Source organism: Sturnira hondurensis, unplaced genomic scaffold (genome assembly GCF_014824575.4).
Source record: "Sturnira hondurensis isolate 20B ecotype Veracruz unplaced genomic scaffold, ASM1482457v3 Scaffold0020787, whole genome shotgun sequence".
Lineage (NCBI taxonomy): Eukaryota > Metazoa > Chordata > Mammalia > Chiroptera > Phyllostomidae > Sturnira > Sturnira hondurensis.
This window is the reverse complement of record NW_028093418.1, coordinates 2,514,030-2,541,985: the sequence shown is the minus strand read 5'-3', so window position 1 is coordinate 2,541,985 and position 27,956 is coordinate 2,514,030. Positions and strand designations below refer to the sequence as shown.

The following is a 27,956-nucleotide window of genomic DNA, read 5'->3' as shown; positions in this document are numbered from 1 at the left end:
GTCTCTCCTCGCTCATTTGGGTGACATTTGTTCTGTCCTCTATCTTTTCCCTCTTGGCTCAACCCTGGCAATGGCAATGTGGTCCCCTCACAGTGCTCGGGCTCCTTGTCGGCAGGAATGACACTGGCCTGTGATCCTGTGACATGCTCACACGTGACCGTTTCTGGGACCGAGGGTAGCTCTTTTGGCTGCTTTGCACTGACCCGGGAATAGAGCTCTCTCTCTGGCAGGATTTAGGTGGGTGACCCAATGGGGGGACACGGTGGGGGGACACGACAGGGACCTGGCGTAACTTTCACACCCAGAGGAAAGAAGCTACCTCTCAGTGCGATGTCAGGTGAAGACCCTTAGGACTCTGTCTTCTCACCGGGAATATATTCCTGCCCAAAGCCAGAGGGGTGGCTTCAGTGCACCCCTCCTGTGAATGGGGGGAAATGGCTGCAAGTGGGAAGCTAGTCCCCACCTTAGGCCGCACGGGAGCATCAACCACCAGGCAAACCAAGCCAACGCAACACGTTTATTGTTGCACAAGCGTGAGTCTTCTGGCTGGGCTGTGGGCAGGAAGCCTTGACCTCAGGGCGCAGGGCAGACACACGGTGCCGTGAGCACCAGGCGCTCGTCTGGATGGTGCATGGGCCCCCGGACTGCCCGGCCACACTGCAGGGAGCATCGGGAACAGGGCTGCAGGGCCGGGGGTAATGACGGTCAGTGGAGATACAAATAACCAAGAGGATCAGCGTGTTACAAGGTATAAAAACTGCAGTAAAAAGTCTGTGCGTTCACTTGCCCATCAGCCAGGGTTGAGTTCAAATCCCGCTGTGAGACAAGACCAGGTACCTGCCCTCCGTCAGGCTCCACTTCCTGACCTGTGGAGGAGGGGCAGTAGATCCCACCCTGCCGGGGTGAGCTGGCGATGAAGGGCCTGTGAGTGCACATCTCGGAGCCTAGTTCACACAGTAGGCACCATAGGTGGGCAGCCAAGCGCATGGGTGGCTTTGGTGGCAGTCTCCTCGAATTGTTCCGAACTTCCTGGGACCACTCCACTTCAGCAGGGCCTCTGAAGGTAGCTGCGCTCCCGGAAGTAGAACTCCATTCCACAAGCGCATGGGCCTCAGGCAGAGCTATTCACGGGGCAGCTAGGAGGGCACTGGGGAGGGGATTACATCTTCAGAGAGATGCCCCAATGGCAATGCTCAACCCAGAGGGACTTGACAGCAAGTCGGAACTCCGGGCACTGTGGAGGTCTTGGTTGCCGGGTCGCGTTTCAAGGGCCAGACCTTTGTCAACCACGTTCCCACTATATTATCGGAGGGTGGGTGGTTGCCTTCCTCATTAGATCATGAGAGGGGGTGGAGTCTCTTAAGAATACGCAAATTTCTTGCCATTGATTGGCAGAGAGGGCTTTTGAGGGAGGAGTCTGATGAGTGCGCTCCACCCCACTTCTAGGGTTCGACTCTCAGGGTTCTTGCTTACTTAGAAGCGGCTCCAGGTCTAAGCACCCCTCTCTCCCCAGGCATGCGCAAGAGCAGCGTTCTCCAGGGGCTTCCAGATAGTGACCTGGGGGCCAGGGCAGCCTCCGAGCCCAGGGCTGGGGCTGGCCTCGCTCGGGCAGGCCTCTGTCCCCGGTGCCAACCGGGGTGGGTAGGTGTGGGCGGGGGCGGGGGAGCCTCCCTGGGCCCCCGGGAGCCTGGCAGTCAGACCAGGGAGTCCTCGGCCTGGAAGCTGGAGCAGCGGCGCGCGCTGGGGCTGACGCGGGTCAGCAAGGAGACTTGTGTGCTGCACGTGGCCCCGCTGCTGCCTCCGGGCGGGTACTGGTACTTGGGGCCCCAGCCCAAGATGCCCTGTAGGTTCCAGCGCCGCCACTTCCTCCGAAGCTCCGCTTGCACCTGGGAGGAGGGAGAGTGGTCACACCTACAAAGGCTTCTCCACTGCTGATTGGGCTGTTCTCCAGTTAGAGTGCCGAGCCAGCCAGTCATGTGCTCTGGAGGAGTCTAAATTGGGAGACCCGGATGCTCCCCTGGCGGGGAGCAGAATTGGGATGGTAGGGGCCAGGGTCAAATTAAGGCCTTGGAGCCCCGGGGTTTGAGAAGGCAGAGAAGATCAGAGTACACAGCCAGGGAAGGAGAGGCATGCTGCTTGGGGGTGGCTGTCCCCCCATTCTGCTCTTCTGCTCCCTGCCCTCCAGCTCACTGGAGCTCATCCAAATGGAGCTCTTGGCTTTGTAACCAGAGCTTCGCTGGAAGTCAGCCTTCACTGGCTGCCCCCAACCGTCCCCACTCACTCAGCACACAGCCACTTAACAGGCACTTCTCAAACTCCCAGGGTAGCCGAGTCTGCTGGGGGGTGGGGTGGGGGGTCACTTAAAATGCAGATTCCAAGTCAGCAGGTCTGGAGCGGGCCAAGAAATCAACATTCTTAACTAGGTCTTAGATGCCATCACTGACTTCCCAGTCTGAGGACCACTCTCCGAGCAACAAGTTCTAACCCGTTCTCACTCTGCTCAGGTCCCGTCAGAGTCTCTGGGCCCCTGGGGTCTGGGAGGGGCTTACCTCGCCATTTAGGAAGCAGTAGAGGACAGCCACCACAAAACCCTGAGGAGGAAGGGGGTGGGGGAGGTGAGGTGGACGGACCCCAGGAGCCCCCACCCCTGCCCCACCCCTGGGTTGCCCTGGTTGAGCACAGGGCTGCTGAGGACACAGCAGGTGCTTTGTCAATACTTATTACAGTCAAACGACTGCAATCCCATGGCCAGAGGCCAAGGCCCCAGGTGGAATTCCCTTAAAGCCCAGAGAAGAACGCAGCCTCCAGCCCAGAATTCGTACCTGGAAAGACCCCACGACAAGCTCGAAGACCAGTTTCACTTCAGTCTTGAAGTTGTCGGGGAAGAAGGCAAACATGGTGTAGTGCACGCCAAACAGAGGGATCAGCAGGAGGGTGGACTTGGCCAGCCTCCTGGGGACGGAGAGGGGCAGGCAGTGGGTTGGCGTGTCCGCACATGCGGACACCATAGGGCCTGGCGTGGGAGCAGGTGACGCACAGAACACGGGGACAAGGACCAGGATGCGGGGGGACAAACTTTTGGCTCCCATGATGAGTACATCCACAGCTGGCCCGGTCCCGCATCTGCAGAGCCCGTGCCCTCACACTGCCCAGCCCTCCCTGCCCGGAGGGGAGCCTGAGGGAGAAGAAAAGCCCTCTGTTCTCAGCCTTTGGGAAGGGAGAGCACAAAGGGGGCAGGTCTGAACCTTGAGGATGATGCATAGCCGTGTTTCTGGCTCTGTAGCGGCCAATGGGGAGATGTTCTCAGGCCACATGTGATCCCGGCTCCCCCTTCCCTGGTCTCAGTTTCTCCAATGCTCTACATGGTTCCATTACAGAAATGGGACCCACTGCAAACCCTGAAGTGCTCTGGGTGCTATCGAGCACTCGGAATCCAGAAGAGACCAAGTCTCTATGGGAGGGGTCTGATGAGTGGGAGGGGCCTCTGTGCTTCTGTCTCCCACCTTGGCAGTCAGTCCTGGGAAGCCTAGCCCCGGGGCCTGAGGTCCCACAGAAAACTGGGGCAGGGAAGCTGGCCTTGCCTCTCCCATTCCTTCCTCGACCTGGTTCTCAGCCATGCCAAGATCCGGAGTACCGCCCACCCCTCCTTGGCTGCAAACCTATCGCATGCGCCGAGGCTGACAGATGGAAGTTTTCTTTAAACTGAAGTCTTTGGGGGAGGTGGAGAGTGGGAGCTGACAGCCCCTCCTTGGGGAGCTCTGTCTCCCCTCCTCCCGTCCCCATCTACCGACAGCTGTTCAGTTTCCATCTCACCCACGTGGACCTGGCAATGACTGGCTCTGCCTCAGATTCAAACTAGGAGAGGTGACTGCAGGAGACGCAGATGTGGGACTCATGTGGGGCTGCTGGAGGGGACCCTCGTGGACTGGCCAGGCCATGGGGCAAAGGTGGGCAAGGGCACGTGGGACGATTTGAGGACCGGGGATGGGGTTACTGGGACAGCCAGGGCGCTGGCTGGGGGCACACTCACGAGTATGGGTTTTTTTCACTCTTCCTCACGTCTGGGGGCTGCAGTTTCTGCACCAGGATTCGGATGATGAGAATAAACATGATGAAGTTCACCTGGTGCGGGGCGCAAGGTTGAGTAGCAAGAGAGGGAAGGCCAGGGTGTCCAGGCCCCTGGGCTGATGGCCTGAGTTGTCCCCGAGGGCCCTGCCACCCCTCCATTTTCACTGTCCTCTGGTTTTTCCCCTCTGGGCAAGTCATCTGGGAACTCTACTTCCCAACCCTGAGACCAGGGCCTCCCAGTCCACCTTCTCCACTCCAGAGGAAGAGCTGGGGTGGGGAATGGATGGGGACGCTCCTGCATCAGGCACTGGAAAGTCTAGGTTTCAGTTCTGACTTAGACGTGGATTCCCTGCACAACCTGACTACCCAATCTGGGCCTCAGTTTCCCCATCTCTGGGTGGTGGGGGGAGGCCTTACCAAGATGGATGTGAGGATGGGTGCCTTTAGGATCCACCACAGAAAGGAGGAGTCGATGGTGTCCCAGCATCTGGGCAGAGGTGGGAGGGGAGGAGGAGAGCGGCTATTCTCAGCTACAGAGACAGTCAGCAGCTCTCCCAGTTGTCCCCCACTCTGTCCCCAACCCCGTTAGAGGCTGTGGGCCCAGACTCCGTTGCTCCCAAGTCCCTCTCATCCCACCCAGGGGGTCAGCCCCAAGGGATGGCAGCCAGGAGGAGGGGGCAGGGTGACAGCTCACCCATTATCCTCAAAATGGATCTTGGTGATGGTCCACGCCATGGTGAATATGCTGGGCACCCCTGTGAGGGCCAAAGGAGAGAAAGAGGAGAGGGCATGGGAGGCAGGGAGAGGGTGTGAGGGAGGGATTAAGGAGGAAGAAGCATAGAGGGAGGAAGAGAACGGGGCGGATCACCAGGGCAGCCCCGTGGGGCGGCATGGGTTGTTCACTGCACCTCACGGAGGGGCTGAACCTGTTGCCCGAGGGGCTGTGCCCACCTACAGGGAGAGTCTGTTTCTAATTTTGGCAGAGGCATTATATAAACCTGCAGTGGTTCTGTGTACTTCAAGGGCTGAAGGGGAAGTGGATAGACATTCACAGAACCTGCCTGTCCCACAGTCCAGCCCTGAGGGTGCCTGCCATGGGTTTTTAATCATCCCCCCAACACACACATTTGGGGAACTTCGATCACCCCTTGGCTGGAGCATTACAGGCCCAACCTACAGCCTACCAGGACCTAAGACTGCACGGGCTGGGCTGGCACCCGTCCCCCAGTGAGCTCCCCCCGGCCTTGCTCCCTCTGTCCCCAGCCTAGCGGCCCTCCCCAGTACCATACCCCAGCCGATGAGTATGTACCCCCAGAAGTACTTCCGCTCGGAGAAGAAGGAGACCGCGAGCAGGGTGTACAGGTAGAGGCCCTCCACCAGCAGCCAGAAGTAGTTGGCCATGACACAGTACTGGAACAAGACCACGACTGCCTTACAGCCCACCTGCTGGGGAGGGAACGGAGCGCTGGCAGGGGTCCTCGCCTGCCCACATCTCTGTCTGGGGTGACAAACCAGTTGCTGTAGAGCCAACTTAATCTTCGTTACTTTAGTTCATCATCCCCTCAAAAACGTACGCAATGTTTTTCCAGTGATCCCTGATTTGAGATCATCTGATGAGTTGGAAAAAGCTTGTGGTTTTAATGATCCATCTATCAATTTACTATCTTCTTATTTATATAATTACTCACCCACCTAACCATCTAACCATCCATCTTCCTACCTATTTATCTATTTATTCACTTACTCACCCACTGGACATCCACTGCCAACTCACCCATGTGTCTACCACATGCCATCTATTCATCTTCCCATCCATCGACCCATCCACACACTCACCTATCTATCTCCCCACTCATCTACCTATCCACCTACTAGACATCTGCTACCAACCCACGAATCTCACCCTCTATCTATCCATCCAACCACCTGTCTACCCACCCACCCCTCTACCCATTATCTACCCAATTTTTCTTACTTTATGCATCTTTCCTTCTACCTACTCAGCCACCCACACACTGGTTACTCAGCCATCTCTCTTCCCACCTCCCCATCCACTCAAACACCCCTACTCCACCACCTACTCATTCACCTTGCATTTGCAAGAGTGTGATGAAGGTGTGGGCTGTGGAGTGGGTCCAGATGCACGTGTTGAAGAGATGGGAGCTGAGAAGAGGGAACTGGGGAGGGATGGAGAAGTGAGGGAAGAATGGACAAGGGAGGGATGGCCATTCCTCCTGGGGGCCAGAGGAGCTAGTGAGAGGAGTTCTGCAGGTGGGTGGGGGCACTGGAGGAGTTGTGCGCGACCCCGCAGTAGGGCGGTCAGGGAATCTGGGTGGATTAGAAGGTCTTCTGTGCTCTCCTGGAGACAGTCTCCCATTTCGGATCCAGCCTAGACACCTGCGAGCTGGAGCTTAAAGCTACCTGCTCTAGGAAGCCCTCTAGCACTCCCAGAACATGTGTCCCCTGCTTCCTTCCTGCGCCCTTGGCTTTGAGAGACATCCTCAGAGAGCAGGCTGCCTTCTCTCCCAATGGCTGGAAAGTGCTTCTTCAGGCCGCATGCCAGTTCTTCCAGCTGTGGACGTGCCTGTTTTTCCCAGCCTCTCACACTTGCTTTACAACAATAACTCAGCTCTTTAACAGGGCAATTCTGTGCGCTTCTCCCAGCATTGAAAAAGCTCCACAGAGCTGCAGCTAATGGATCGAGAAGCCAGTCTCGCAATTACCCGTGACAACAAGCCTGCTGGAGGCTGCACACGGCTCCCCAGGCTCTGCGCTGGCCCTGTGTTCATTCAGATCCTCTGAGCAGCTCTCTGAGGAGCTCTGGGCATGGCCAGCGTGGCTCCCCTGGGCTTTCCCTTCCCATCGTGGGTTAACTCTCTGGGGAGAAGGTGCTGCTGACCCTGGAAACCAGGCACTGCTCCTGCTGTCGCCCCTGAAGTTCAGCTCTAGGGAGCTGGGGCTGGTCTCGAGCTCCGTCCTGGTTTGAGGACACTCAGGGAGGGGGCTCTGAGCTCAGAATCACCCGGAGACAGACCCCTCAGTGACAGTGATGAATTCTTAGACACTCTCTTGATTTTCATTCTCGAAGACGCCCCTTACTGATGGCGGGGGAGAACGGAGGAGGGTTGTGTGTCTGAACTGCTTCCACAAGGCAAGGGGATGGGGGGACAGGGTGGCATGGTGAGCAGGGCCCTGGGTGTGCAGATGGCAGAGGGTAGAGTTGAGAGCAAGTTTGGAAGTCCTTGCACAGATGGGGAAACTGAGGCAAGGAGTTTCCTAAGGTCACACGGGGAGCTAGCAACCGAGGTGGTATGGGGGTTGGGGGCTCTGGTTATGAAGTGTCCCATTTCCTACCAACATGAGGTGTTTCTCCCTGGCAGGGGCAGGTTGGTGAACCCCTAGGTGGCTGAGCACCTTCTCCTGTTGTGGGGAGCGGACTGGGATTCAAGGAGCTGCCAGGTGGGGTTGCAGGGGGTAGGGGCTGGCCATCCTTGGAGAGAGAAAGGGGAAAAAGGAAAAAGAGAGAGAGGAAGATGGAGGAGGAGGAGGAGAAGAATCCTTTCCCGTGAGAGGAGATGAAGGAGGGACGGGGCTCCTGGCAGGTCCTCACCGGGGCCACAGGGCAGGTGTCCAAGTGGCTGCTGTCAAAGAGGGTCAGGTCCTTGATGAGGACGGAGACGGCCCTCAGGATGAAGGATGTGAAGAGGTGCAGGTGGATGTAGTTCCGGGTGCAGTGGAGCTTCCTGGGTGGGGCAGGCAGAGCGGGAGGCTGAAGGGGCCTCAGACCGGTCCCCTGCCAACCAACACTGTCCAGTACTCTGAGCAAGGGTGGGGCAGAGGGAGCACGTGGCCCGAGTGCTGACCCTTCCCCAGAGGTATCCCGTCCCCGACCACCGTGTGTAGCTGGGCCTCGAGTGTCTCAGTGCAGAGCACAGGCCCCACTCTCTGGGACCCTGTGCCAGGGTGCAAGGCCATCCTGTGGGGGTCAGAGGGACTCCGAGCCTAGCCTGGTCCCTAGGGGAGGCTGGCCAGGCAGGGGGCTGGGGCGGGGCCCGTGTGCTGCCGGGGCCAGGCTGGGCTCCAGCGCCAAGTGACTTGGCTGGGTTTCCTCTGGGATCTCACCTGAACAGGCTCAAGATGGCAGTGGCGATGAGCAGGGAGGTGAGGGACAGGCTGTGGCCGATGGTATAGCCGGTCTGTATGGAACTGTAGAACAGTACCTTCTGCTGCTGTTGGAGGGAGTGAGGTGAGGGGGGTGGGGTGCACTCACCTAGGGGCGTTGGCAGGGGCAGGTGCCCCACATCCCTGCCTTGGCAGAGGAGGAGGCTGATGCCCAGGGCTCCAAGGGCGGCTGAGCTATTCCCTTGAGGACCCAGACCCCCTGAACCCCCAGTTTCCACAGAGGGAACAGGACTGCCTCCCAGGATGAGGGTTGAATTCAATCCCTCTCTCTCCTCCTTCACGGGAAAGGTCACTGAGGCAAAGAGCAAAGGCCTCACAGGGTCCACCTGTCCACGCACGTTTCAGCCACACATCCAGCACCCCCAGTGCCCAGCAGCCTAGGGAACCCAGACCACTTGCCCTTAAGATCCCGACACGGGGACACACAGGGATGGAGGAGGTGAAGAAGACACTGTGGGGGGGTGATGCCACGTTGGGGGTCTCAGGGGCTGAGTCAGCAGGAGGAAGGGGAGTCGGCCTTCCAAGGGAGGGGGACAAGCTGGATCCCAAAGGCTCCTTGCCAGTGCTCTCCTGATGTCCTCCCCAGGGCGACACGTTCAGGGCTGTGGTCACAGGGCCACCCCCGCTCGCAGGAGAAGTAAGAAGTGAAGAGGGATTTAGGAGACTTAGATCCTGCCTGCTTTGAGAATCCCTGAGGAAAGTCCACCCTCTTGGGAGGAGTGGAAGCTGGGTCTGGGAAGGGTATCTGCGGGCAGGACAGATGTCATCACAGACAGACAGACACACACCCATGCGTTCACACAGCAAAGCAGCCACGGCTCCTAGTGGAGGACTCCAATCACATCCCTGCCCGGCTCCTGGTCCACATCCTGACAGAGGCCACCTACGCTTCACCTGCCCTGGGGCAGACTCCCGTCCTGGGACTGGGACTGGCCATGCTGTTCCTGTCCCCGACTGACTGTTGGGCATGTGAGGCTGGTTCCTTCCAGGACCTGCCCCTTGGTTTCCCCTCTGCACGTGACAGGGAAGATGGTGTCTGCCTGCCTTGTCACAGCCAGGGCTGGAGCAAGGTTCCCTCCAGGCAACGGGGTGGCCTGGCCAGCTCGCCTTTTGCTGCTATGAGTCATCCTCATGAAAGTAGTCTCATGTCGGGGAGCCAGGCGGTGAGTCCCCAGAAATACAGGCCTGGGAGAAGGCAAAGGAGGGAAGACCCCAGAGGTCCTGGCCTCCACACAGACGGCGCCCTGCCCCCAACCTTGGTGAGGGAGAGTGGAAGGGGCCCCACAGGCCGAGGTGCTCTGGTGGGGGCCGGGGTGCACTGCGGCCCACCTCGTCCAAACTCCACTCCTCGTCATCCAAGGCACAGACAATGTTGTAGGGGCCAGGCTCCAGGTCTGCCCAGCCCTCGTCCGTGCAGCTGCGGCTCACGTTTCGGCCTGTGGAGGGCAGGGGTGGAGAGGAGCCAGGCTGAGGCCCAGAGCAGGGCAGGTCCATGGGGTAGGCAGGGGGCCTGGCTGCCTCTACCCTCCGCCCGACTCCCACTGACCTCTGCTATGTCAGACTGGTTCCAGCGGCTCTAACCTAGACCCCCAGAGCCTCACAGGGGAACCCAGGGCAGGGAGAAGCCCCTCTGGGATTCCAGGGAACCTTCTTACACAGGCGACAGTCAGAGCAGACATTCCTGGGCTCAGCCCTGCCCCTTGTCATGCCTGAACCTGCCCCTACATGCAATATAAACTCTGATCCTTGTGACCGAAAGCCTGGATCCTTGGCTATCTGAATGATCCCTGACCCTTGTCACAGAGCCACGGGGGCAGGGTGGTGTGGCAGATCGTTTCTTTGTTCTGTGGGTCCAGGCAGCAGCCCTCTGGCTGGAGAAGGTGGGGGGTGGGGCCCAGGCTTGCCGCCTCCTCTGGGGTTAGCCTGCCTGGACCTACGGGCATGGGTTTCCGCCCACACGAGGACGGGCTCCGATGTGCTTCTGGAGAGGGACCAAAGGTGAGGCAGGAGGTGGGTGAGGGCAGAGAGACACCTGACAACGCCTCACATCTGTAATCCTCCTAAATGGAGAGGCGGGGAGTTCCCGGCAGGGGAGCCTGGCCAGGCAAAAAGGCACGCGGGAGGGCCGCAGCACTGCGGGGTCTTGGGTTAAAGTTGAATGCAGTATTTTCTCTACCAACATAGCTACCCTAAAAAAGGTCCCTTCAAATGCCTGAAGGTAAAGCCACCCACAGATTAAAGGCATGCAGACCACACATTAAAGGCGTAGGCCCCCAGGATCATTTTGGTGACTTAATGAGCAATCCCTCGCCCAGACCACCCCCACCCCTTCCCCAGGTATTTGTACCCAGCCTGGTAAATGACTTCTTTCTAACCCTCCACAATCTTTACCTTCCACAAGGTTCCTTCAGCTTTCGCTGTAGAACCAGGTCCCTTCCAACCCCTTCAGGGAGGACACGTCTTCCCCAGTCCCTGTGCCTAGGAGCTGGGGTGGGCCTTAGCCCTCCCTGGCATGTCCCTCGAGCATCCACTTCCCTCCTTGGAGTTTAAGGTCAGATGCTTGCACCTTGTCCACCCAGGAAGATGTACCCTATGTCCTTTACATGAACCCCGTCTCCTATTCCTCTCCCTCATTTTGGGAGACCAGGGCTACCAGCTGTATGTAACTGAGCAGGCTGTTCCCGGCTGCAGGGGCCCTGGTGATGGAGGAGGGGCTGACTGCTAACTGCAGGGGCAGCTCGCCACTAGGTGGGTTCTGGAGAGAGGCTGACTCAGCCTGAGGAAGGGCTATGTTTTCCTCCTCAGCACACAGGCTCCGTGCGGGCCCCCGGCCGGCTGGGGTTAGTCAGAGGGTGGGCCACAGTCCAGGTTCTCAAGTGAAGGGGCTGTCTTGGAGATTTCAGCGGGGCCAGAAGGAAGAGCCGTCAGGAGGAATGCAATTAGCTGAGTGGCAGGAAGAAAGGCAATTAGCAGGTACTTCCTGGGATCCAAGAGAAGGCTGGTTTCCAGGCTCTGCTCATGGGAGCGCTGTAAGATGGCCCTGGTAACTCCTCTCCTTCCTGCCCACGTGCTGGGCTCCCCAGGGGGAGTGCCAGGCTAGGGGGGCACCATCCTGGAATAGGACATGCCTGGCACTGCTCCCAGATGCCTCAGGGAGGGCGTCAGCGGGGGGGGGGGGGTCTGTCCTTCACTGCTGAGGTTACCACACTGGGGGGCCAAGCTGCCTGCCTCCCCCCAAAACATTTGGTCTATCTCCTATGACTGCTTTACAAACAGGGAAACTGAGGCCCAGAGAGGAAAAGGCCATCTGGAGTGAGAGGTGCCCAGGAGTCTTTCTGCCCTCCCTCCGAGTCCCATTCTAGGCCCAGCTCCTCTCTAAGTCCTTTCCTCCCCGGGTGCCGATTCTCTCTCCATGCTGCCCCCAGCAGGATCTTTGCGTGGTGGCCCTTTCTCGAGATTCCAGGGCTTTAGTGCCTGTCCCCAAACACCTGCCTTACATTGCACCCCACCCAGCTGGCCCCGCCCAGCCCTCCTGACCACTTAGGACATGCCTGTCTGTTTTCTTGCTCAGTGTCTCTCCAACTAGGATGCCAGCTGTTGGTGGGCAGGCAGCGGGGCTGTTTTCTGCCCTTCGCTGCCTGCGCTTGTTAGCCCATTGTGTCACTTAGCACGTGACAGTTTGTCAATGAAAGGGTGGCAGACCACATTATGTTGTAAGGTTCTTTGATTATTTAGTGGCAAGACAGCCACTCCTTAAAGAGGCTCCCCTGTTTCTTTTCTGCCGATATATGAGCATTCATTTCAGCAGAGGTATGTGAGCAAGGCCACGCGGTGGATCCATGGAGCCGGAGAAGGCATCGGCTCCAGGCAGCAAAAGACTGAGTCAGGAGCAGGCCAAGACAATGGGAACACAGAGCCATAATTTAATCAAGTACCTGTCAATCAATCAGTTATTAATTGCCAAGCAAATATTGAGTGAGACCCTCCCACATGGTTATCTTTATGTAAATAGTTAATCAAATTCTATGAGACCTTCAAAGGCCTGATGCCAGAGCGTCCTCTTCCAGGAAGTCCTCCGGATTGCTTTGTCCCTTTGACACTTTTCCTTTCCTTCTCAACCCCACTCTAGTTGGTGCCTTTTGTGCCAACCAGCTCCTTCACCCCAACCCAGGGCTCTTACCTTGAAGGGGGGTGTTATAGCTGAAGGGGCAGGCCAAGACGGCCACATGGCCCCGAGGGGTGGCCGGCCAGCAGGTGACATTGTCCCACATCTTGCTGCAGCCTGTGGGGTAAAGGTAGGGGGCGCGTGGGTCAGCATGGCCACCAGGTGCCTCCAGCCTCCCACCTCCAGGAGCCTGTGGTCGAGGAGGGGGAGGCACAGCGCCGCCAAGCTGTACAGAGCCTGTCCTGACAAGGAGTGGAGAGGAGGCATGACTACACTCCATGCTTCTTAGTGAGGGACAGAGCGCCCCCTGGGGGTGTTTTGAACAGTAGCGGGGGATTCCTTTTTTGCGGATTGGTGTCTGACGCCTGGATTTGATGGGCAGGACCCAGGTCCAGCAGGGCCTTGCACAGCAAGGAAATGCAGAGCTTCCGAAAGGCTTTCAGATAAATGAGTGAGTGGGCATTCGTGTTGGCGATGACCACAGCCTGAACTCTTACTCCATTTCACACACAGACACACGGCACTTCAGGTGCGTGTAACATACATCGTTTTCCCGGCGCACAACTACTGAGTCCAGGGAGGGAAGACTGGGCGTTGGCACGTGGTTCAGTGCTTCGGAAGGTCGCGTCACCTGCAGCAATGCCGCCCGAGTCAACGGTGCAACTGCTGCAACAGCTGCCCACAGCGACGGCTCTCGCACCCCCTGAACTTCCGTTCACAGGCACAATCTTCAGACGGTGCTTTCTTATCTTGCAGTGTGATCGGGCCCGGATCTGGAGATAGTGTCTTATTGTACCGGACTTCCCCTTTGATTTCTTCTTCGAACATCGTTTTTTAAAAAGTGCATGTGTGTCCCCTGAATTTCACTTTGTAATGGTGAAGGAGGCATCAGAAATCATATTTTATAAAAAGGAGGTTTGTTTACGATGGGGTGCTGGATACCCTGGGGTTCAGCTAGTTCTTGAGGGGTCTTCACACAGCTCCCGAAGCGATGTGATGCCCTCAGTGGGGGTGAACTGGGGATTGTGGTGGGGGTGGGGTGGCGCTCGGGGTTGAGTTTGGGGAAGGCGCCGCTCACAGGCTGGGGTCTCCAGCACATACGATGAGCCCGAGGACCTGGCTGGTGAGGGGAGCACGGCGGGGTCTCTAGGGGCCTGCTTTCGTAGGCAGATGCGAATGCAACGGTTTTGCCTGCTCAGGGTCTGGGTGCCTCTCGGGGACTAAGGCTCCTCTGGACCCCCTCCCCCGAGGGAGGTTTAACTGTCTCCTTGCAACTCTGCCAGTCCCATGGATTTGCTCAGGGAACCCAACCCTTGAGCCAAAGTCAACGCAAGCTGGGCCAAGCCCAGCCCAGCCCAAGTCCGAAGGTTCACCAGTTCCCAAGCAGGGGGCCTGAGAAGAAAAGGTGGAAGGAAGTCCCCACTTGAGGAAGAGCCTCGGAACTCCGAGTGCTTGAGTGGGCAGGCAGCGGGGCGGGGCACCTTCCAGGCCTGCGGTAGCCAAGTGGTACCTGCTGCTGAGGGCTGAGAACACCTGGATTCCCAGGGCCAGCGGAGAGCACCACCTGCTTTCCTTGGGGATCCCAGAACTCCTGCCCCACCCTGTCCTGAGGTTACTGTCGCCTCACTGGCTCCCAGTTCCTCCTTCATTCCTGTGCCAGCCTCTGGAGGCCACGTAGGGGACATTCAGGCCAGTCAATCCTGACGGCTGTTCAAGCCCATTAATAACAACAGCTGACACTTCCGTAGCCTTTAAAAGTGGGAGACACTACTCCACCCTCTTTCAATGAACCGCTGAGTTAACCCTCCCAGTTTACAGCTGAGTTACTGAAGCAGAGGGCAGCTGGGGAAGTAGCCCCAGGGCGTGCAGTGTTGCCCATTCACCTGCTTCCTCTCCAGCAAACCTCTCCCGCTCCTGTGCTGAATGGCTTGGTGCTGATTCTCTGGGAGTTTTGATCTGACAGTGCTGGGCACACCCTGTGTTGCAGGCTGGCTGCTGTGTCTGGCTCCTCACCACACTTTGGCTCTCTGGGGCTCCCGGTGAGGCACAGGCTGGAGAATAGATTTGGGGCTGGGTGCCCGGTCCTGTGCTTGGTTTCACCAGAGGCAGCACAGAGGACAGGGACATCAGGACCTGTCATGCCCAGCTCATGCTTGGCCTCAGGGAATCTCAGCACCAGCAGGCTGGGCTGTGAGCTGTGCAGGGCACAGGCCAGTGGGCAGGGCGGGGCGCCAGGGAAGAGAAGCCAGTAGGGGCATGTGGCCCGGGAAGCTTCCTGCAGGAGGCAGCAGGGTCTGGAAGCAGAGGAGCGGGCGACACACACATCTCTCAGACACAAGGGCTGGACACCTGGAAGGCCTGCTGTCCTGGGCTGGGCCCTGGGAGTGCTTTCTGTGTGCCCAGCCCACGGAGCGCCCTCGGGTCCCACAGCGTGTGTCACACAGGGCCCAGGCTGGCGGTGTGTGCTCACTGGGGGCCGCCACCTCAACGGGAAAGAAAGCCCAACCCAGGGCCTGGGGTGGGGGATGGTGAGGCAGAGTGGGGACCCGTGGTGGGTCACTCACAGACCTGTGTGTATAGAGGGGGCACACTGACTGACAGGCACTCCCAGGCACCCAGAACCATAGACCCACATGCAAACGCCCATACACGTGTGCTTACGTGGATTTGAAAAGACCAGACACAAGTAAACACAGGCACGAGAGATGCACAACTCACAGATACACATGCACAGACATTCACAATGACACACACATGCACCCAGAGACACGGCACACCAGGCAGCATCCAGGCTCCACAGACACACACAAAGACGCCCAGAGTCAGACGTGGAGCTACAGACCCCAGAGGCGCAGCCACAGAACCAGACAGACTCGGGCCAGGAGCATGCCCCGGAATGTGCCAGAACACACACGGAGCCCCACAAGGTCATGGGCGGACTCACCACCCACTGACCCATATCTGCCCTCCTCTGGATCCCAAGCTGGCTGCCTGGTAACAGGGTGTTTGTTGGCACCTGACAGGTACCTTGTGCCAGCCATGACCTCATCAGGATCACGAGGGTGGCTTGCCTTCGGGGCCTGGGAGGAATTCGGGGTCTGGGGTTCGGGCTTCCCTGAGTGTTCATGGCCCTGGATCCCACCGCCGGGGCCTCTGAGGCCTGTCTGAAGCCTGGTCCTGCCACCCCATCTTGGCAGGTGCACAAGCAATGGGCGGTCCCCCTACCCCTCCACCCAGACCTCCATCTCAGGGGCTTGGGAGGCAGCCCTTCCGTGAGAGCCAGGGGAGACAAAGGCCACACACACTCTCCTTGGGGGCAGAAGGCAGAGAGCCTGGGCACCAGGGCCAGGGAGGAGGGCCAGGGAAGGTTACATAACTGTCAGCCTCAGAGGTGGTAGGGGACCGGGGAGCGAGGAAGACCCCCCAGTTAAAGATGAGGAGGACACCCAGTTAAAGATGTTCCCTGCACCTGAGTAAGGTGGTCACAGAACTTGAAGCTGGGCCTCTGGGAGGTGACGTGGGAGGGAGGCCCAGGGCAGGCACAGCCACCCCTCGGCCTCCAGCCCTCCCCCTCCCTCTCAGCAAGCCGGGGACCCCACGACCACGCCCCTGCTCCCCAGGGCAGTCTCTCTGTGCCTCCCGCCCCCCAGCCTCCGTGCATCTCCCAACCCTGCCCACCCTCTGAGTCCGCTCAGTGGGCACTTTTCAAAGGAGCCCTGTGTACTTCCTCATTTCCACTTCAAAGGGCCGCGTGTCATACACCGGGGGTATGGGGGGGGGCAGAGTGAAGAGGGGAGGGTGCTGTTATCTGATCTGATGGCCCTGCTGGATCTGGGCAGCATCAATCTGCGGGGGCCCCTGGCACCACTGTTCACCTCACCAGGCTGGAGCCCCGCACCCCCTGCCCCACCACGAGGAGTGGCTAGGCCCCACAGGCTCAGCCTCAGAGTCTGACCTTGACTTGTCTAAAGAGCAGGGTAATGAGCTGATGGTTCATCTGGCCTGTGGAGGGTGGGCTGGGGTGGGGAGATCAGTGTGTACATCTAGGGGCCTGTGGTATCATGTCAACTCTGGGTGTCATGCTATCAAAGCCTAGGGTTGGGAGGAAGGACCTCAGTTTCCACCCCCACTATGTGGTGAGTATTCAAGACCTCGGCAGACTAGCTTGGTTGCCCTTCTTGCTCTAGGCTGCCAAGATGGCTTTGAACTTCCACGTGGTCCCTGTGGCGGTCATGCACTGACACAGAATGTCCTCCACTCTCCTGCCGAGATGCTAAGAGTACAGTGGTTTAGTCCTGGAGTATGGTGTTCTGGGGCCGGTCCTCTCCATCTCAGCTCCCTCTCAGCTGGAGGCTAAGGAACCTGACCCGGAAGTGCTCCTCCCAGTGAGCTATTCAGCCATCCTCATTGTCACCGGCCCCCACCAGGCAGTGCCCTGGTTCTCCTGTTCTGGGCAGGCTGGCAGCCATGGGCATCATCCCCATGTCTCCTGGAGAAAAGAGGTAGGGACCCCCAAAGGCACAGCTGGCTGCATTCACTTTTCTGAACCCCAATTTGTATGCTCTCCCCAGGCAACAGCTGGGAGCTCCCCAGGCCTGGGCTGGCTGCTGGGAATACGGAGGCCTGTTGGTGCCTTCTTTCTCTTTGACTCCCTGACTTCTCCCAGCATCCTCTCCTTGCCACCCAGCAGCTCCCCAGCTCCCCGGTGCTACCCTCTCCAACAAATGTGCAGCGAATGGGACTTGGACCTGGGCCCCCAGGTGAGGGGGAACCGGGCTCTGTGGAGGTCTGCGGCGCCTCTCTTCCTCCGGGGGCGTGGAGGGAGCTCACCTGCTGTGTCATTCTCCACCTGGTCCTCCTCCAGACACTGCTGGTGCTCCGCCTCCATCGTCTGCATGTAGTCGCACACCTCCCACTGCGACTTGGCCATCCAGCCGCTCTGGGGGACAGAGACAGGGAGGGGACCCATCAGCCTGGTCTGTGGCCCACATCTTGTACATGGGCTCCAGGAGCTCGGGTCGAGCAAGGCCTGACCCTGACCTGGATCTGACCCAAACTGTGTTCATTGTCCCTACAGCTTGGTCTGCTTTGAGGACCCTGTCATGGCTTCTTGGTGGCTCCCCCAACAGTGTGGTGGCTATAACAATTTTGTCTCTTTGCAGGTAGCACAACCTGGACAGAGGTGGGAGGGACTCTTCTCGGAGCTCAGAGCTGGCTTGAGGGACTCTGCCAGTGTCCAGCTCAGCGGGAGGGCTGGGAGTCCTCTGTCCCTGCCTTAGTCCCTGCCTCAGTCCCTATGGCCAGGTGGGGCTCAGGGAGTGCTGCCTCATTACAGGAGTTAGAGCCAGCCCTGGGAGGAATCCAGGAGTCTGGCTGAGTCTGGCAGCCTCTGTCCCTATCTGGGAGCCTGTGCTCAGTCCCCTGGGTCACCAGCTAGGAAGGGCACACTAGCCCTCTTCGCCCAGACCTCAACTGCCTCCTTAGCTTTTGAATAATTCAAGTAAATCAGACCCAAGGCGAGCGAGGGGCTAGGGAACTAAGAGAAGGCCTTCTAGGTTGGCTCAACATCCTGCCAGGGTCCTCTGCCTCTGGGAAGCGGGGAGAAGAGAGGAGGAAACTCAAGCTCCTCCCCTTCTCCCCCACCCCCTAGCTGGGACCAGTCCTGTATGCCAGCGGGGCACTGGTACTGGAGCTGACATGTGAGTAGGGGCGATGGGTGCCCGGGAACAGCCAGAAAACTGGGAGCCGCTGGGTGGCAAAGGGCAGGTGAAATCCTCGGAGGAACCGCTGGGCTGGTGGCAGCTTCCGCCTGCCTCATGTGGCTGTTGCCCCCGGCAACTCCTTGTCGGTTTCCTCATCTCTGCCTGGGAAGAGAGCGGCACAGTCCCAAACAGGGACTGGGGGAGAGACCAGCAAGACTGCTCCAGAATCAGAGGCTCTCAGTGTCTCTTCCAACTTGTCCTCCCTGCCCTGGGACAAGGTCTTCACCTCCATGGGCCTCAGTTTCCCTGCAGGCTAAATGGGCCCCAAACACCTCCACTGCTGACTCAAAGGGTTCTTGGTGTGGCGCTGTGGGGTGACATAGATTGGAGGGGTTTCCCCCTTATTTCCTTCTTTTAAGGGGGTCGCCATCTAGCCTGTGGGCACCAAGAGTGTGCCTTCGACCACAGCTCTAAGTGAGTCAACCCCACTAAGGGATAAGCACCCAAGTGCCAGTCAGCTAGCTCCCCACTGTTGTAGAGGGAGGGGGTCCAGGCGGAAGCTGGACAACTCAGTGTCCAAGGGTCAGACAGCCAAGTCCCTTCCACCTCAACAGCTCCCTCGTCTCTCATTGAAGGCTTTGGTGGAGCCTCTTTGTCACAGAGGTCCCCAACTTTCCCAGCTTAGCGCCACAGCTAAGCACCTCAGCTGAGCTGAGGTCCACGGGAGGGCCTCCTCGTCCAGGAGGTGTTTCACACCCACCAGCATCCAGACTTCCCTCACCCACGTACCACAGGCCTGGAAGCCACACAGGAACTGTGGCTTCCCTCTCAGACCATAAACTTTACCCACCAACTAGAGCAAAGACATTAGCTGGCACATCATTTAAAACTTGGCATGTTGAAAGTAACACGGATCTATTATGGAAAGGAGGTAGTTATTTGCATAACTGTTTAAAAGAAAGGCTATGAGACCTCAAGGAAATGCGCGGTGGTCCCTCTTTGGGGTCGTGCGCTTCCTCTCTTGCCCTCAGGGTTATCCAGACTGAAACACTCCAGATGCCTCGTCTTGAGGGATCTGTGGCTGGCTCAGCCATGGGAAGAGGGGTGGCCAGATGGATCCCGGAGGCGGCCTCTGGAAGAGGGACCTGGGGACTGGCCACCTGAGGGTGTGCCCACCAACTTGCCTGCTGAGTTGGTGCTTCTCCCCAGAGTCCCTCCTCAGCCCTATTGCCCTCCACCAGTAGGGTTCACTCTGTCTCCTGGTCCCTTCCCAGCCTTTCCTGCTCTTCCTGCCTATTCTCATCTCTTACTCCCACATCATGGAGGAGGGCAGTGGGCATCTATCGCTGCTGCCCTCTGCCATCCTCCACCCTCCTCCAGTGCCTCGTCCTCGTCTCTGTCTAGGAAACCACCTTCTTCTCCACTCCCAGTTCATGGGTTCTAAGGACCTCTCGTCTAGGGGGTCAATGCATGACCAGACTTGAGCCCACCAGAGTGTTCCTGTCCGTGGCATGTGGCATGTGGCATGTGGCATGTGGCCCACGTCAGGCTATTCGCAGTGCGGAGGCTCATTCCTGGGACTCTGGATTAAGCAATTAGGCAAGTGGGTTTGTTCTTTCCCACCGGACTGGAAACCTCAAGGGATGCAGGGGCTGAAGCTACTGCTACCTTCTTGTCGCCGCACAGTGTGGCGCCACACCAAGTGGGACACCGTGACAAAGGCCACACAGCTAATGTCTGAAGAAAGAGATGGAGAAACATTGGGTCCTCTTGACACGGCCTGAGCCCCTGAAGGCAGCCATGCCTGAAACCGGTCCTGCTTCCAGCAACGTGAATCAATACCAATTTCGTTACAACTCGAGCCGGTTGAGGTGTCTGTCCCTGTAATCAAAAGAGTTTGACCAATAACGTTTCTCTTCCGATCACTGAGGGTGTCAAAGGATTCCTGGCGACCTCTGCCTGCCAGCAAAGGGTGTCGGGTGGTGTTGGGTCAGCTGCCATCTCTGTTTGCCCCACCCCAGCAGCACAGTCACCGAGCCCTTCCTGAGGGGCATCTTGGGGAGGGGGACAGGAGCCCCTGGAGTGACCTGGGATTCTGGGATGTCTCTGAAAAAAAGTGAGGGTGGTCTGGAAGATGAACCCCGACTTTACCACAATGTAGTTGGGTGCTGGGCCCCATCTGGAGGAGGGTAGAGGAAACAGAGACCCAAAGAGGGCTGAGGTCACCCAGAATAGGCACAGTCCCAGAAGGGGCCAGAATCTCTGACCACTAATCTGGACTATGTCAATTGCTCTCTACCGCCTCGTTTTGGGGCATCTGGTCAACCTTGCCCTTCAGGGTTTGGGGCCAGGGCAGCTCCCTCTAGCCCTTATCACTGAGGAATTCAGACAAACTTTGGACTTCCTCTTCCACTTATTTCCTTATTCTAAACATCCTCTTTATCCCTCTGGACTCCAGACACACAGAGCTGGAAAATTCCTAGCCGGATACAGGCAAGCCTGCTGATCCATGGATGGCTTCCAGGGTAGGATACTGCTGGGGTGTGGACTTCATAGAGAATGGGTAGTGGAGATTGGGAGGGCCTTTCAGGATGGGTAGGAGCTGGACAATTAGAGGTGGAATAAGGATATTCCAGAAAATAGGAGCCGTGTGTACAGAAGCAGGAAGGCATGAAAATGCTTACCACGCACGTTCAAGGTTGTAAGAAGTCTGGTGCGACTGCAGCAAGGAAGGGGCCCTGGAGGGACCAGGAGAGAAGCTGGGAGATACAAATAAGGGCCAGACCTCATCGGTGCTGCCTGAACTGGTACAGTCGTTTTCAGCCCCGGCACCTACACCCTGAGGGATCGTTACGTAATGTGTATCCCCATCCTCATTCTCCTGCCTCTGATCTCTGATGGTTCCCATGGCCTGGGAGTCAAAGGCCATACTTCAAAACTGCCATTCAAGGCCCTTCCTAATCCTACCAATGGCTGTATCCCGCAACTTGTATCCTGAGGTCCCATGTGGGGAGGAGGAAGCAGGGCTTCCTCCCAAGCCCTCACTAATTCCTGTGCTGGGCTGAGCTCCAAGAGAGCTTAAAGCCAGCCTGACCTCGCAATTGGGTTTGAGGCTAGGCAGTTCCAGGACATCCTGGGTCCCCAGTGCTTTCTCTACGATAGGAGTCTCTGAGCCCAAAGGGACCTAGGCAAGAGTGGGCCAGCCCACAGCATCTCCTCAGTCCTGGTCCTCCATGTCCCCTGCCACGGTGTTGGTGGGATGTGGGAGGTGACTGACAGGAAGTCTGAGTCTCTGGTTGGGGTTCGGGATTAACCAAAATTTGTTAATTCCCACCTGCTCAGCTGAGCCCCCTCCTCTCTATCCCCATGTGAGGGGCTTGGAAGAAAGCCCTGCCTTCTCCTCTCCATGCGGGGCTCTTGAGATTTAGGGCACAGGCTGGAGAGGCTGAAGGTGTTGGGAATTGAAGCTCTAGATGCTAGGGGCTCAGAAAGACAGGGTGGGCCCAGCTCACATGCTGTGGGCCGTAGTCAGTCCCTTCCAGGACAGCCTGAGACCACAGCAACTGGCCTTGAACCAGAAGCCCGTGGGCCGGAGAACTATGGCAGGAGGAGCCGAGGGAGACAAAAGCAGCATGCCAGGGTAACGGGACTCCTTCTGAGGAGCAGCTGGTCTCAGAAGTGTTGAAAATGCAGCAGCTGGATTAGGTGAGACAGCAGAAAGAACTTCCTGACTGCAAACTACCTAGCGTTGGGAGCCACTGTGGTTGATTTGTGTTTCTGAAGTCGGTCCAAAGAGGGTTTTGCCCTGTTGGGAATGGGTGGAGGAGGCTGGGATTGGGAAGTTGAGGTTACAGGGCTCAGGAGCCCCTTCCCCTTCCCCCAGTACCATCTCCTATCCCATGATTTATTCAGGCTCACCCCAATAGAAGTAACAGGCAGCAAAGAGTCACGGGGGAAACTGAGGACCCAGGGAGAATGGAACACAGGACCGCAAGCCAGCTTCCCAGGTACCCCCTTCACTGTGGCTTTTATGTTCAGGATGGTAAGGAGATGGAGACTCACCCTGGCTGGTGTGGCTCAGTGGATTGAGTGCGGGCCTGCGAACCACACAATCGAGGTTTGATTCCCAGTTAGGGCACATGCCTGGGTTGCAGGCCAGTTCCCAGCAGGGGACACATGAGAGGCAACCATACACTGATATTTCTCTCCCTCTCTCCTTCCCTTTCCCTCTAAGGATAAATAAAAATAAAATTAAAAAAAAAAGGAGATGGAGACTCACCTCGGAGGAGGCAGGGGCGAGAGATGGAGTGGAAGGAGAGAGGGTGGGCTGAGCGTGGGAGGGGCCCAGGAAGGTGAGGTAGGGGATGGAATCAGACGTCATGAAAAGCAGTTGAAATCAGACCTCATCTTCTTGGGAAGGGAGACTTTGGGGGTGGTCATAGGGGTTGTCAACACTTGATCTGGGTGATGGCTGCACAGGTATATACATGTGTGACAATTCCCTGAGCCGTCACTTCCTATTTGTGAATTTTGCTCGGTGTCCGACCCACTGACATGGGGCAGCTGTACCCACTCAGAGGAGAGGTCTCCATTATGGGAGTTTCTCTCACCACGCCCCCATAGTCCTTTCTCTTCCTTGCCCTGTATTTTTACATCCTTTTGCCGACAGTCCGAATCTTCCTCATTCTGCAAACCCACAGTTTGCCGACCACACCTGCCATTGGGGAAGGCAGAGCCCTGGCTGGTAGGAGAGTGGAATGAGAACTAGTGAGTGTGCAGAGCGGGGTGGTGAGGAAGAGGAGGAGACACAGACATGCAAGTGTGGGGTTGGGGGTGAAAGAACTTTCCGCACTCAGAGTGGTTCCAGGACAAGGGCTCCTGCTACTAGAGAAGGCAAGCGAAGCCTGGGTTCAGCTTGGGGTTAAGCTTGGTCCCATCTAAGGGCTTTCCGTGAAAACTTTTCTCAGGGGTGTGGAGTCTCTCAAGATTTCGTTGCAGACAATTATAGCAGGGATGGCCGGCGAAGCGGGGGACACTGGAACCTCAGTTTTAAATTCTCTGTCCCTTGAAAGTCCTCTTGGGCAGCCCTAGGGAAAGAGGACTCAATTTATGAACATGGTGTCCGTGGGTGATACTGGTGCTGGGGACACCTGCCGAGGGCTGGGTACCAGGACAGTGAGCCACAAGGCTATGGGTCCTCAAGACACAGGGGTTGGCGGGTGACCTCCTTCCCTCCTCTGACGACCTGCTGTGCGGGGAGAACTTGCTTCGAGAGAGTAAGAGGCACTTTCTGGAGATATGGGATCACATCACAAGCCACACAAGAGGGGGTGCAGAGAAAGGTGGGCCTGGTAGGGAAGCCCCGCTCGAGGCCCACGCACCTGCAGCTCGCTCTGCAGCCCCAACAGGACACAGGCAGGGCAGCCCTTCGCAGTGAGCCCCAAGCCCCTGATAATGTCACCACTCCTCCTGTGAGGTGTGACTCAGCGCTTCCTGGGGAGATTTGAATATTAAGGAACGCTGTTAATTCTGTTCCTTGTGATGATGGCCTCTCAGTTCTATAGGAAACTGTCCTTCAGTTTTAGAGATTCATCTTAAAATAATTTGGAGTAAAAGGTCATGGTGTTTATAATGTATCTCAAAATATTTCAACCAAAAAAAGCAAATGATGCAAATATTAATTTGTAAAGGCTAGTTACCATCAAAACTAGGAATTGGGAGGGAGGGGGTGCCAGAAACTCCTATACTGACATTTTTCTGATGTCACTCCAGAGGAATGGGCATTTCCATGTTCATTATACTATTTTCTACTTTTTGGGGCATGTTTGAAGCTTCCCAAGTAAAGAAACCCCGTAATGTGGTGGAGAGATTCGACTGCATTCGGCTCTCTTTTTCTGAAATGTGTCTAAGGTATGTGAGGGTTTCTGCATACTATACATTTTCCCGGGTGCAGTGACAGCTGCTTTGTGTTGTGAAGTCACATGGGGAGGCCCCGGGGCAGCTTGCTCTTCCGGCACAGGCCCTGTGGACCCGGAGGGCCCGGGGAGCTGTGGATGGCCTCTGGAGAGCTGAGAAGCAGATGGCTGGGGCAGGATGCCCACGGTGGGGTGAGGCCTTCAGGAGCAGGTGGCCAGCCACCTGCCTCGCCAAGGGGTTAGAGGAGCCAAGCCTCCCCTAATCCCTGGTCCACGCTGCCTCCGGGAGAACTTGGGGGCTCCCTCCTCCTTCTGGGGTCAGGCCCACTGGTCCTGCCAATGGATGCTGTTTTATGAGTTTAAGTGGAAGTTTGGCCCATTTTGCGGAACTCTTCAAAGCATTGTCCTGCCTCCTCCAGGGAGTCCTCCCTGACTGCTCCTCTCAGAGACCTAGCTCTGGGAGGCTGCACCCCACATCCACCCAGGTTCTCTTTCGTGGGCCACTGGCCCTGCTCTTTCCTATCAGCCTGAGAATCTTCCTAGGACAAGGCTTGGTCTGCCCCTCCTCTGTGACACCCCTCCCCCTACCTTTGGGCTGGGCATTGCCTGGAGCAGCTCTACCACCAGTGAGGAGCCCCAGTGCCTGCTGTCCTGGGGTGGGGGTGGAGCAGAGGGAGCGGGGGGTGGGGGTGGGCAGTGGAAGTCCTGACCAGTGGCCTTGGGGTGGACTTCCTCTTCTGAGACATGGGATTTTCTTCCCTTTTTTCGCTTCCCTGTTCAGAGATTTCCCTCTTCCAGGCTGAGGTCAGGGCACCATAAACAGGCGTGATAAGGCCTTGGGCCTTCAAACTGAACTTTGCAGCTGCCATTTTATGGCTCTGATAACGCCAGCCCCCACCACCCTCGAGTCTGGCTGGAGCAGGATTGCCTGATGTCCATTCAGTGTGGGACCAAGTGGCTGGTGGGGAGAAGCAGAGGGAGCTGGGACCCCTCTCTCCAGCCTGCCCTCACCCAGTCCTGGCTGAGGGCCTTCTCCTTCCTCTGTGGGCCCGGCCCTGCACTGGGTGGGGAGAGACCTAAGCCCTTGATCCTATGAGATGATCAGAAAAGCCCAGGCTGGGAGGTGAATAGGGATGCAGGGTGGAGTCAGAGATGAGAGTGCTGAGTGGGCTGGAGCAAGCCGGGAAGGCTGTCTGTAGGAGGAGCTGGTGTCGTGTACAAAGTGGACGACATGTGGAAAGACAGGGCAGGACAGGCACTGGAGGAGCCAGACTTGAACTGTCTCAAGAGACAGGAGCAGATGTGACCTTCTCGGCACTCTGGAGCCTGGCACTCCAGGGGTGGGCAAATGGGGTGCCAGGGGTGGTCCCAAGGAGAATTGCAGTGGTCAGAGACCTGGGTTGGAAGAGCCAGGGGGCTGTTGGTGATGCTGGAGGCTCTGTGATACTGAGAGGCTGCATGTGGTGCCCAAGCTGTGGCCTCAGGCCCTGAACTTGGTGGGGCTTGTACTGCTCAGGAGGTGGGGCTCAGGGACAGCAACGGAAGGAGGGGAAGCTTTTGTCAATGGTCATAAGGTCTGCTCCCAAGACAAGCAATGAGCACCCCACCCTCAGGGTGTGCAAGACATCAGCAGATGGAAGCAGAGATTCCTCCCCTGGTGGAAATGACGGTGAGGGAGGAGGATGAGACTAAACCGACATACCCCACCCTCCCACCAGGGGCCCAGAGCTGGCGCCAGACTTGGACCCCCCCACCCCACCCCCCCACCCCCCAGGGGCTGTTAGGCTCTGCACAAGCTGCAAGCCCTGATTCCTCAAGTCCTGGGGCAGGGGCAGGGAGAAAATCAACCTCCATTTAACTCTGACTGGTAGGGGACAGGGATGGCTCCAGTGTAGATTCAGTGAGTCTTGAGATCTTCCCTGATCTTAGAGGGAGGGGACCCATACGTCTCCTGCTTCAACCGGGATCTGCCTTGCAGATGCGGGGAGCCAGCCATCCACAGACACTCATGGGCACACCCACGCTCAGGGCGTGCTGGCACAAGTCAGGGCACACACATACCCGCGCGGGGATGCAGCAGAGCAGGGAGGAAAAGGAGGCCACTGCTTGTTGGCCACTTAATCCTCGTCAGCTCCCCCTTCCTGCTAAACACACCCCAACCCCTTACTGCCCACCTTTCGCTCCCTACCTTTCACCTCTGCTCAGAGAGAGGACATAGGAAGGGTCTGCTTGTCACCCACTTCATCCTCAGAGTCCCTTCCCAGGTTCTGGGGTCCCCAGTGCTGGATCTGCCGCTGAGACATCACTCCTCCGTGTAACACACAACGCCCCGCAAATACCTCTGAACTGGCACAGCGCACAGCGACGACCCGCACAGCCTGCCTCCCACTCACCGTCCAGTAGACCGTCTATTTCAATCAACCACAGACCCTAACCCTGCACCGACTGGCCTTCCAGCCCCACGCACACCCGCAGCCACAACACGGAAGGCAAGTGTGGGGCCCACTGGCACCCACCGTCCCCCACCCTCGCTACTGGTGTTCTGGATCGCCGCGCGGAGCGGGCTCCAGACTGTGCTGGGAGAGACTAGGCGAGACCGAGACCCCTCCCCTCGGGTCTAGATTCGGTACGAGGTGGAGCGGAGAGGCGAGACCCGGTCTTCGGAGCCCTTATCCCTCTCACACAGGCGTGCGCACAGACAGCCGGTCTCCCGCGCCCACACTCCACCCCCGGTTGCCGGGATTCCGGGTGGCCCGGTAGGCACTCACCGCGGGGTAGAGGGAGTATGCGAGGGCGCCGGCCAGCAGGTAGAGCCAGCGGACCTGCAGGTGGTTCGGCGGGCGCATGGTGCGCCCTGAGCTCGTGCCGGGAGGCCCTACGCCGGTGATGCGCGGGCGGACGGCGCGCCGCTCGGCCGACGGCTGGAAGCTTGGCAGAGAGAGCTGCCGCGCTGCCGCGGTGGCCCCAGCATTAAGAGACGGCGACCGGGATGGGGGCGGGACCCGGGGGCTCGTCTGAAGGGCGGCGAGTCCAGCCAATGGACCGGCAGAGGCGGGACCTCAGCGCAGGTGTGGGCGGGGCTGGGGGCACCGCGCGAGTCGGATGTCTCTGGGTTCCCTCCGCCCAACCCACACGTCAGTCCCGAGTCTCCGGGCATTGACAGCCCTTCGCCTCCGCGACTGCATCCCCGGGGTCTCGAGACCCTAACAGTCCTCATTCATCTCCGATTGGCTCACCAGGTTTCCAGGCGCCTGGCTGCCAAGTTCCGTCCGGTTCGTCCCCCAGCCCCGCCCCAGGGCGCTTTGCCTTCCACCTTCCCAGCCACCAGAGTCCCCTCGGCCAGTTTCCCCATCTCCCACTTGCGCCCCTCGAAGGGCTGGTGCGGGAGGGCTGGACCAAGATACAGGACAGGACTCTTACCCCCAGGTTACCGGCTGCCGGGCCTGCGTGTAGGGTCCTGGGCCGTAAGATATTCGGAGTAAAAGGGAGCGTTGTTTGCTCGTCCCTTGCGCGGGACAGGCCCCGCGAAGGCAAGCAAGGGCTCGAGTGAGCTCTGACTCTGTGCCTCCTGGGGCCCAGGCGACCTGGAAGGGCGCACTCGGCACCGGCTGACCCGCTCCAGCGGAGACAGTGCGTCCGCGCCCTCGCACGTTTCGGCGGGGGCACCTCCTGAACGAGGCTGGGCCTAAGTTCCAGCGCCTCCACGCGGGGAGGGAAGGTCGATTTCCGGCGCGCTGGCCCTGACTCTGCGCAGCCGATCTAATACCAGAGACCTTCTCCTTCTCCTGCCTGACCTATTTTAAAGCCCGGGCTTTAAACTGAGGAGTTTCTCTGAAACTGAGGTCCAGAGAAAGATGCGAACCCGGGCCTCTTGCCTCTAGTGCCTCATTTCCAAGACTCGGCAGGGCGGCCACTGAGTGACAC

At 58.2% G+C, this 27,956-nt stretch overlaps 1 protein-coding gene across 4 annotated transcripts; it reads right to left on the bottom strand.

Annotated features, from left to right (window-relative positions):
* Nucleotides 1-504: 504 nt before the first annotated feature.
* On the bottom strand, nucleotides 505-27,005 carry VIPR1 (vasoactive intestinal peptide receptor 1). Of its 4 annotated transcripts, none has more exons than XM_037030503.1 (13): nucleotides 26,801-27,005; nucleotides 17,246-17,354; nucleotides 12,431-12,532; nucleotides 9,580-9,686; nucleotides 8,191-8,297; nucleotides 7,679-7,811; nucleotides 5,358-5,514; nucleotides 4,763-4,823; nucleotides 4,486-4,555; nucleotides 4,031-4,122; nucleotides 2,823-2,952; nucleotides 2,550-2,591; nucleotides 505-1,886 (listed from the first exon to the last, which is right to left on the bottom strand). In XM_037030503.1, the coding sequence occupies exons 1-13, from the start codon at nucleotides 26,876-26,878 to the stop codon at nucleotides 1,695-1,697; spliced, it is 1,380 nt and encodes a 459-aa protein (XP_036886398.1). In that variant the 5' UTR covers nucleotides 26,879-27,005; the 3' UTR covers nucleotides 505-1,694. The 4 variants fall into 4 exon arrangements, with proteins under 4 accessions (XP_036886398.1, XP_036886399.1, XP_036886400.1 ...); XM_037030504.1 differs by having other exon boundaries at nucleotides 5,358-5,511; XM_037030505.1 differs by having other exon boundaries at nucleotides 8,191-8,294.
* Nucleotides 27,006-27,956: the final 951 nt, after the last annotated feature.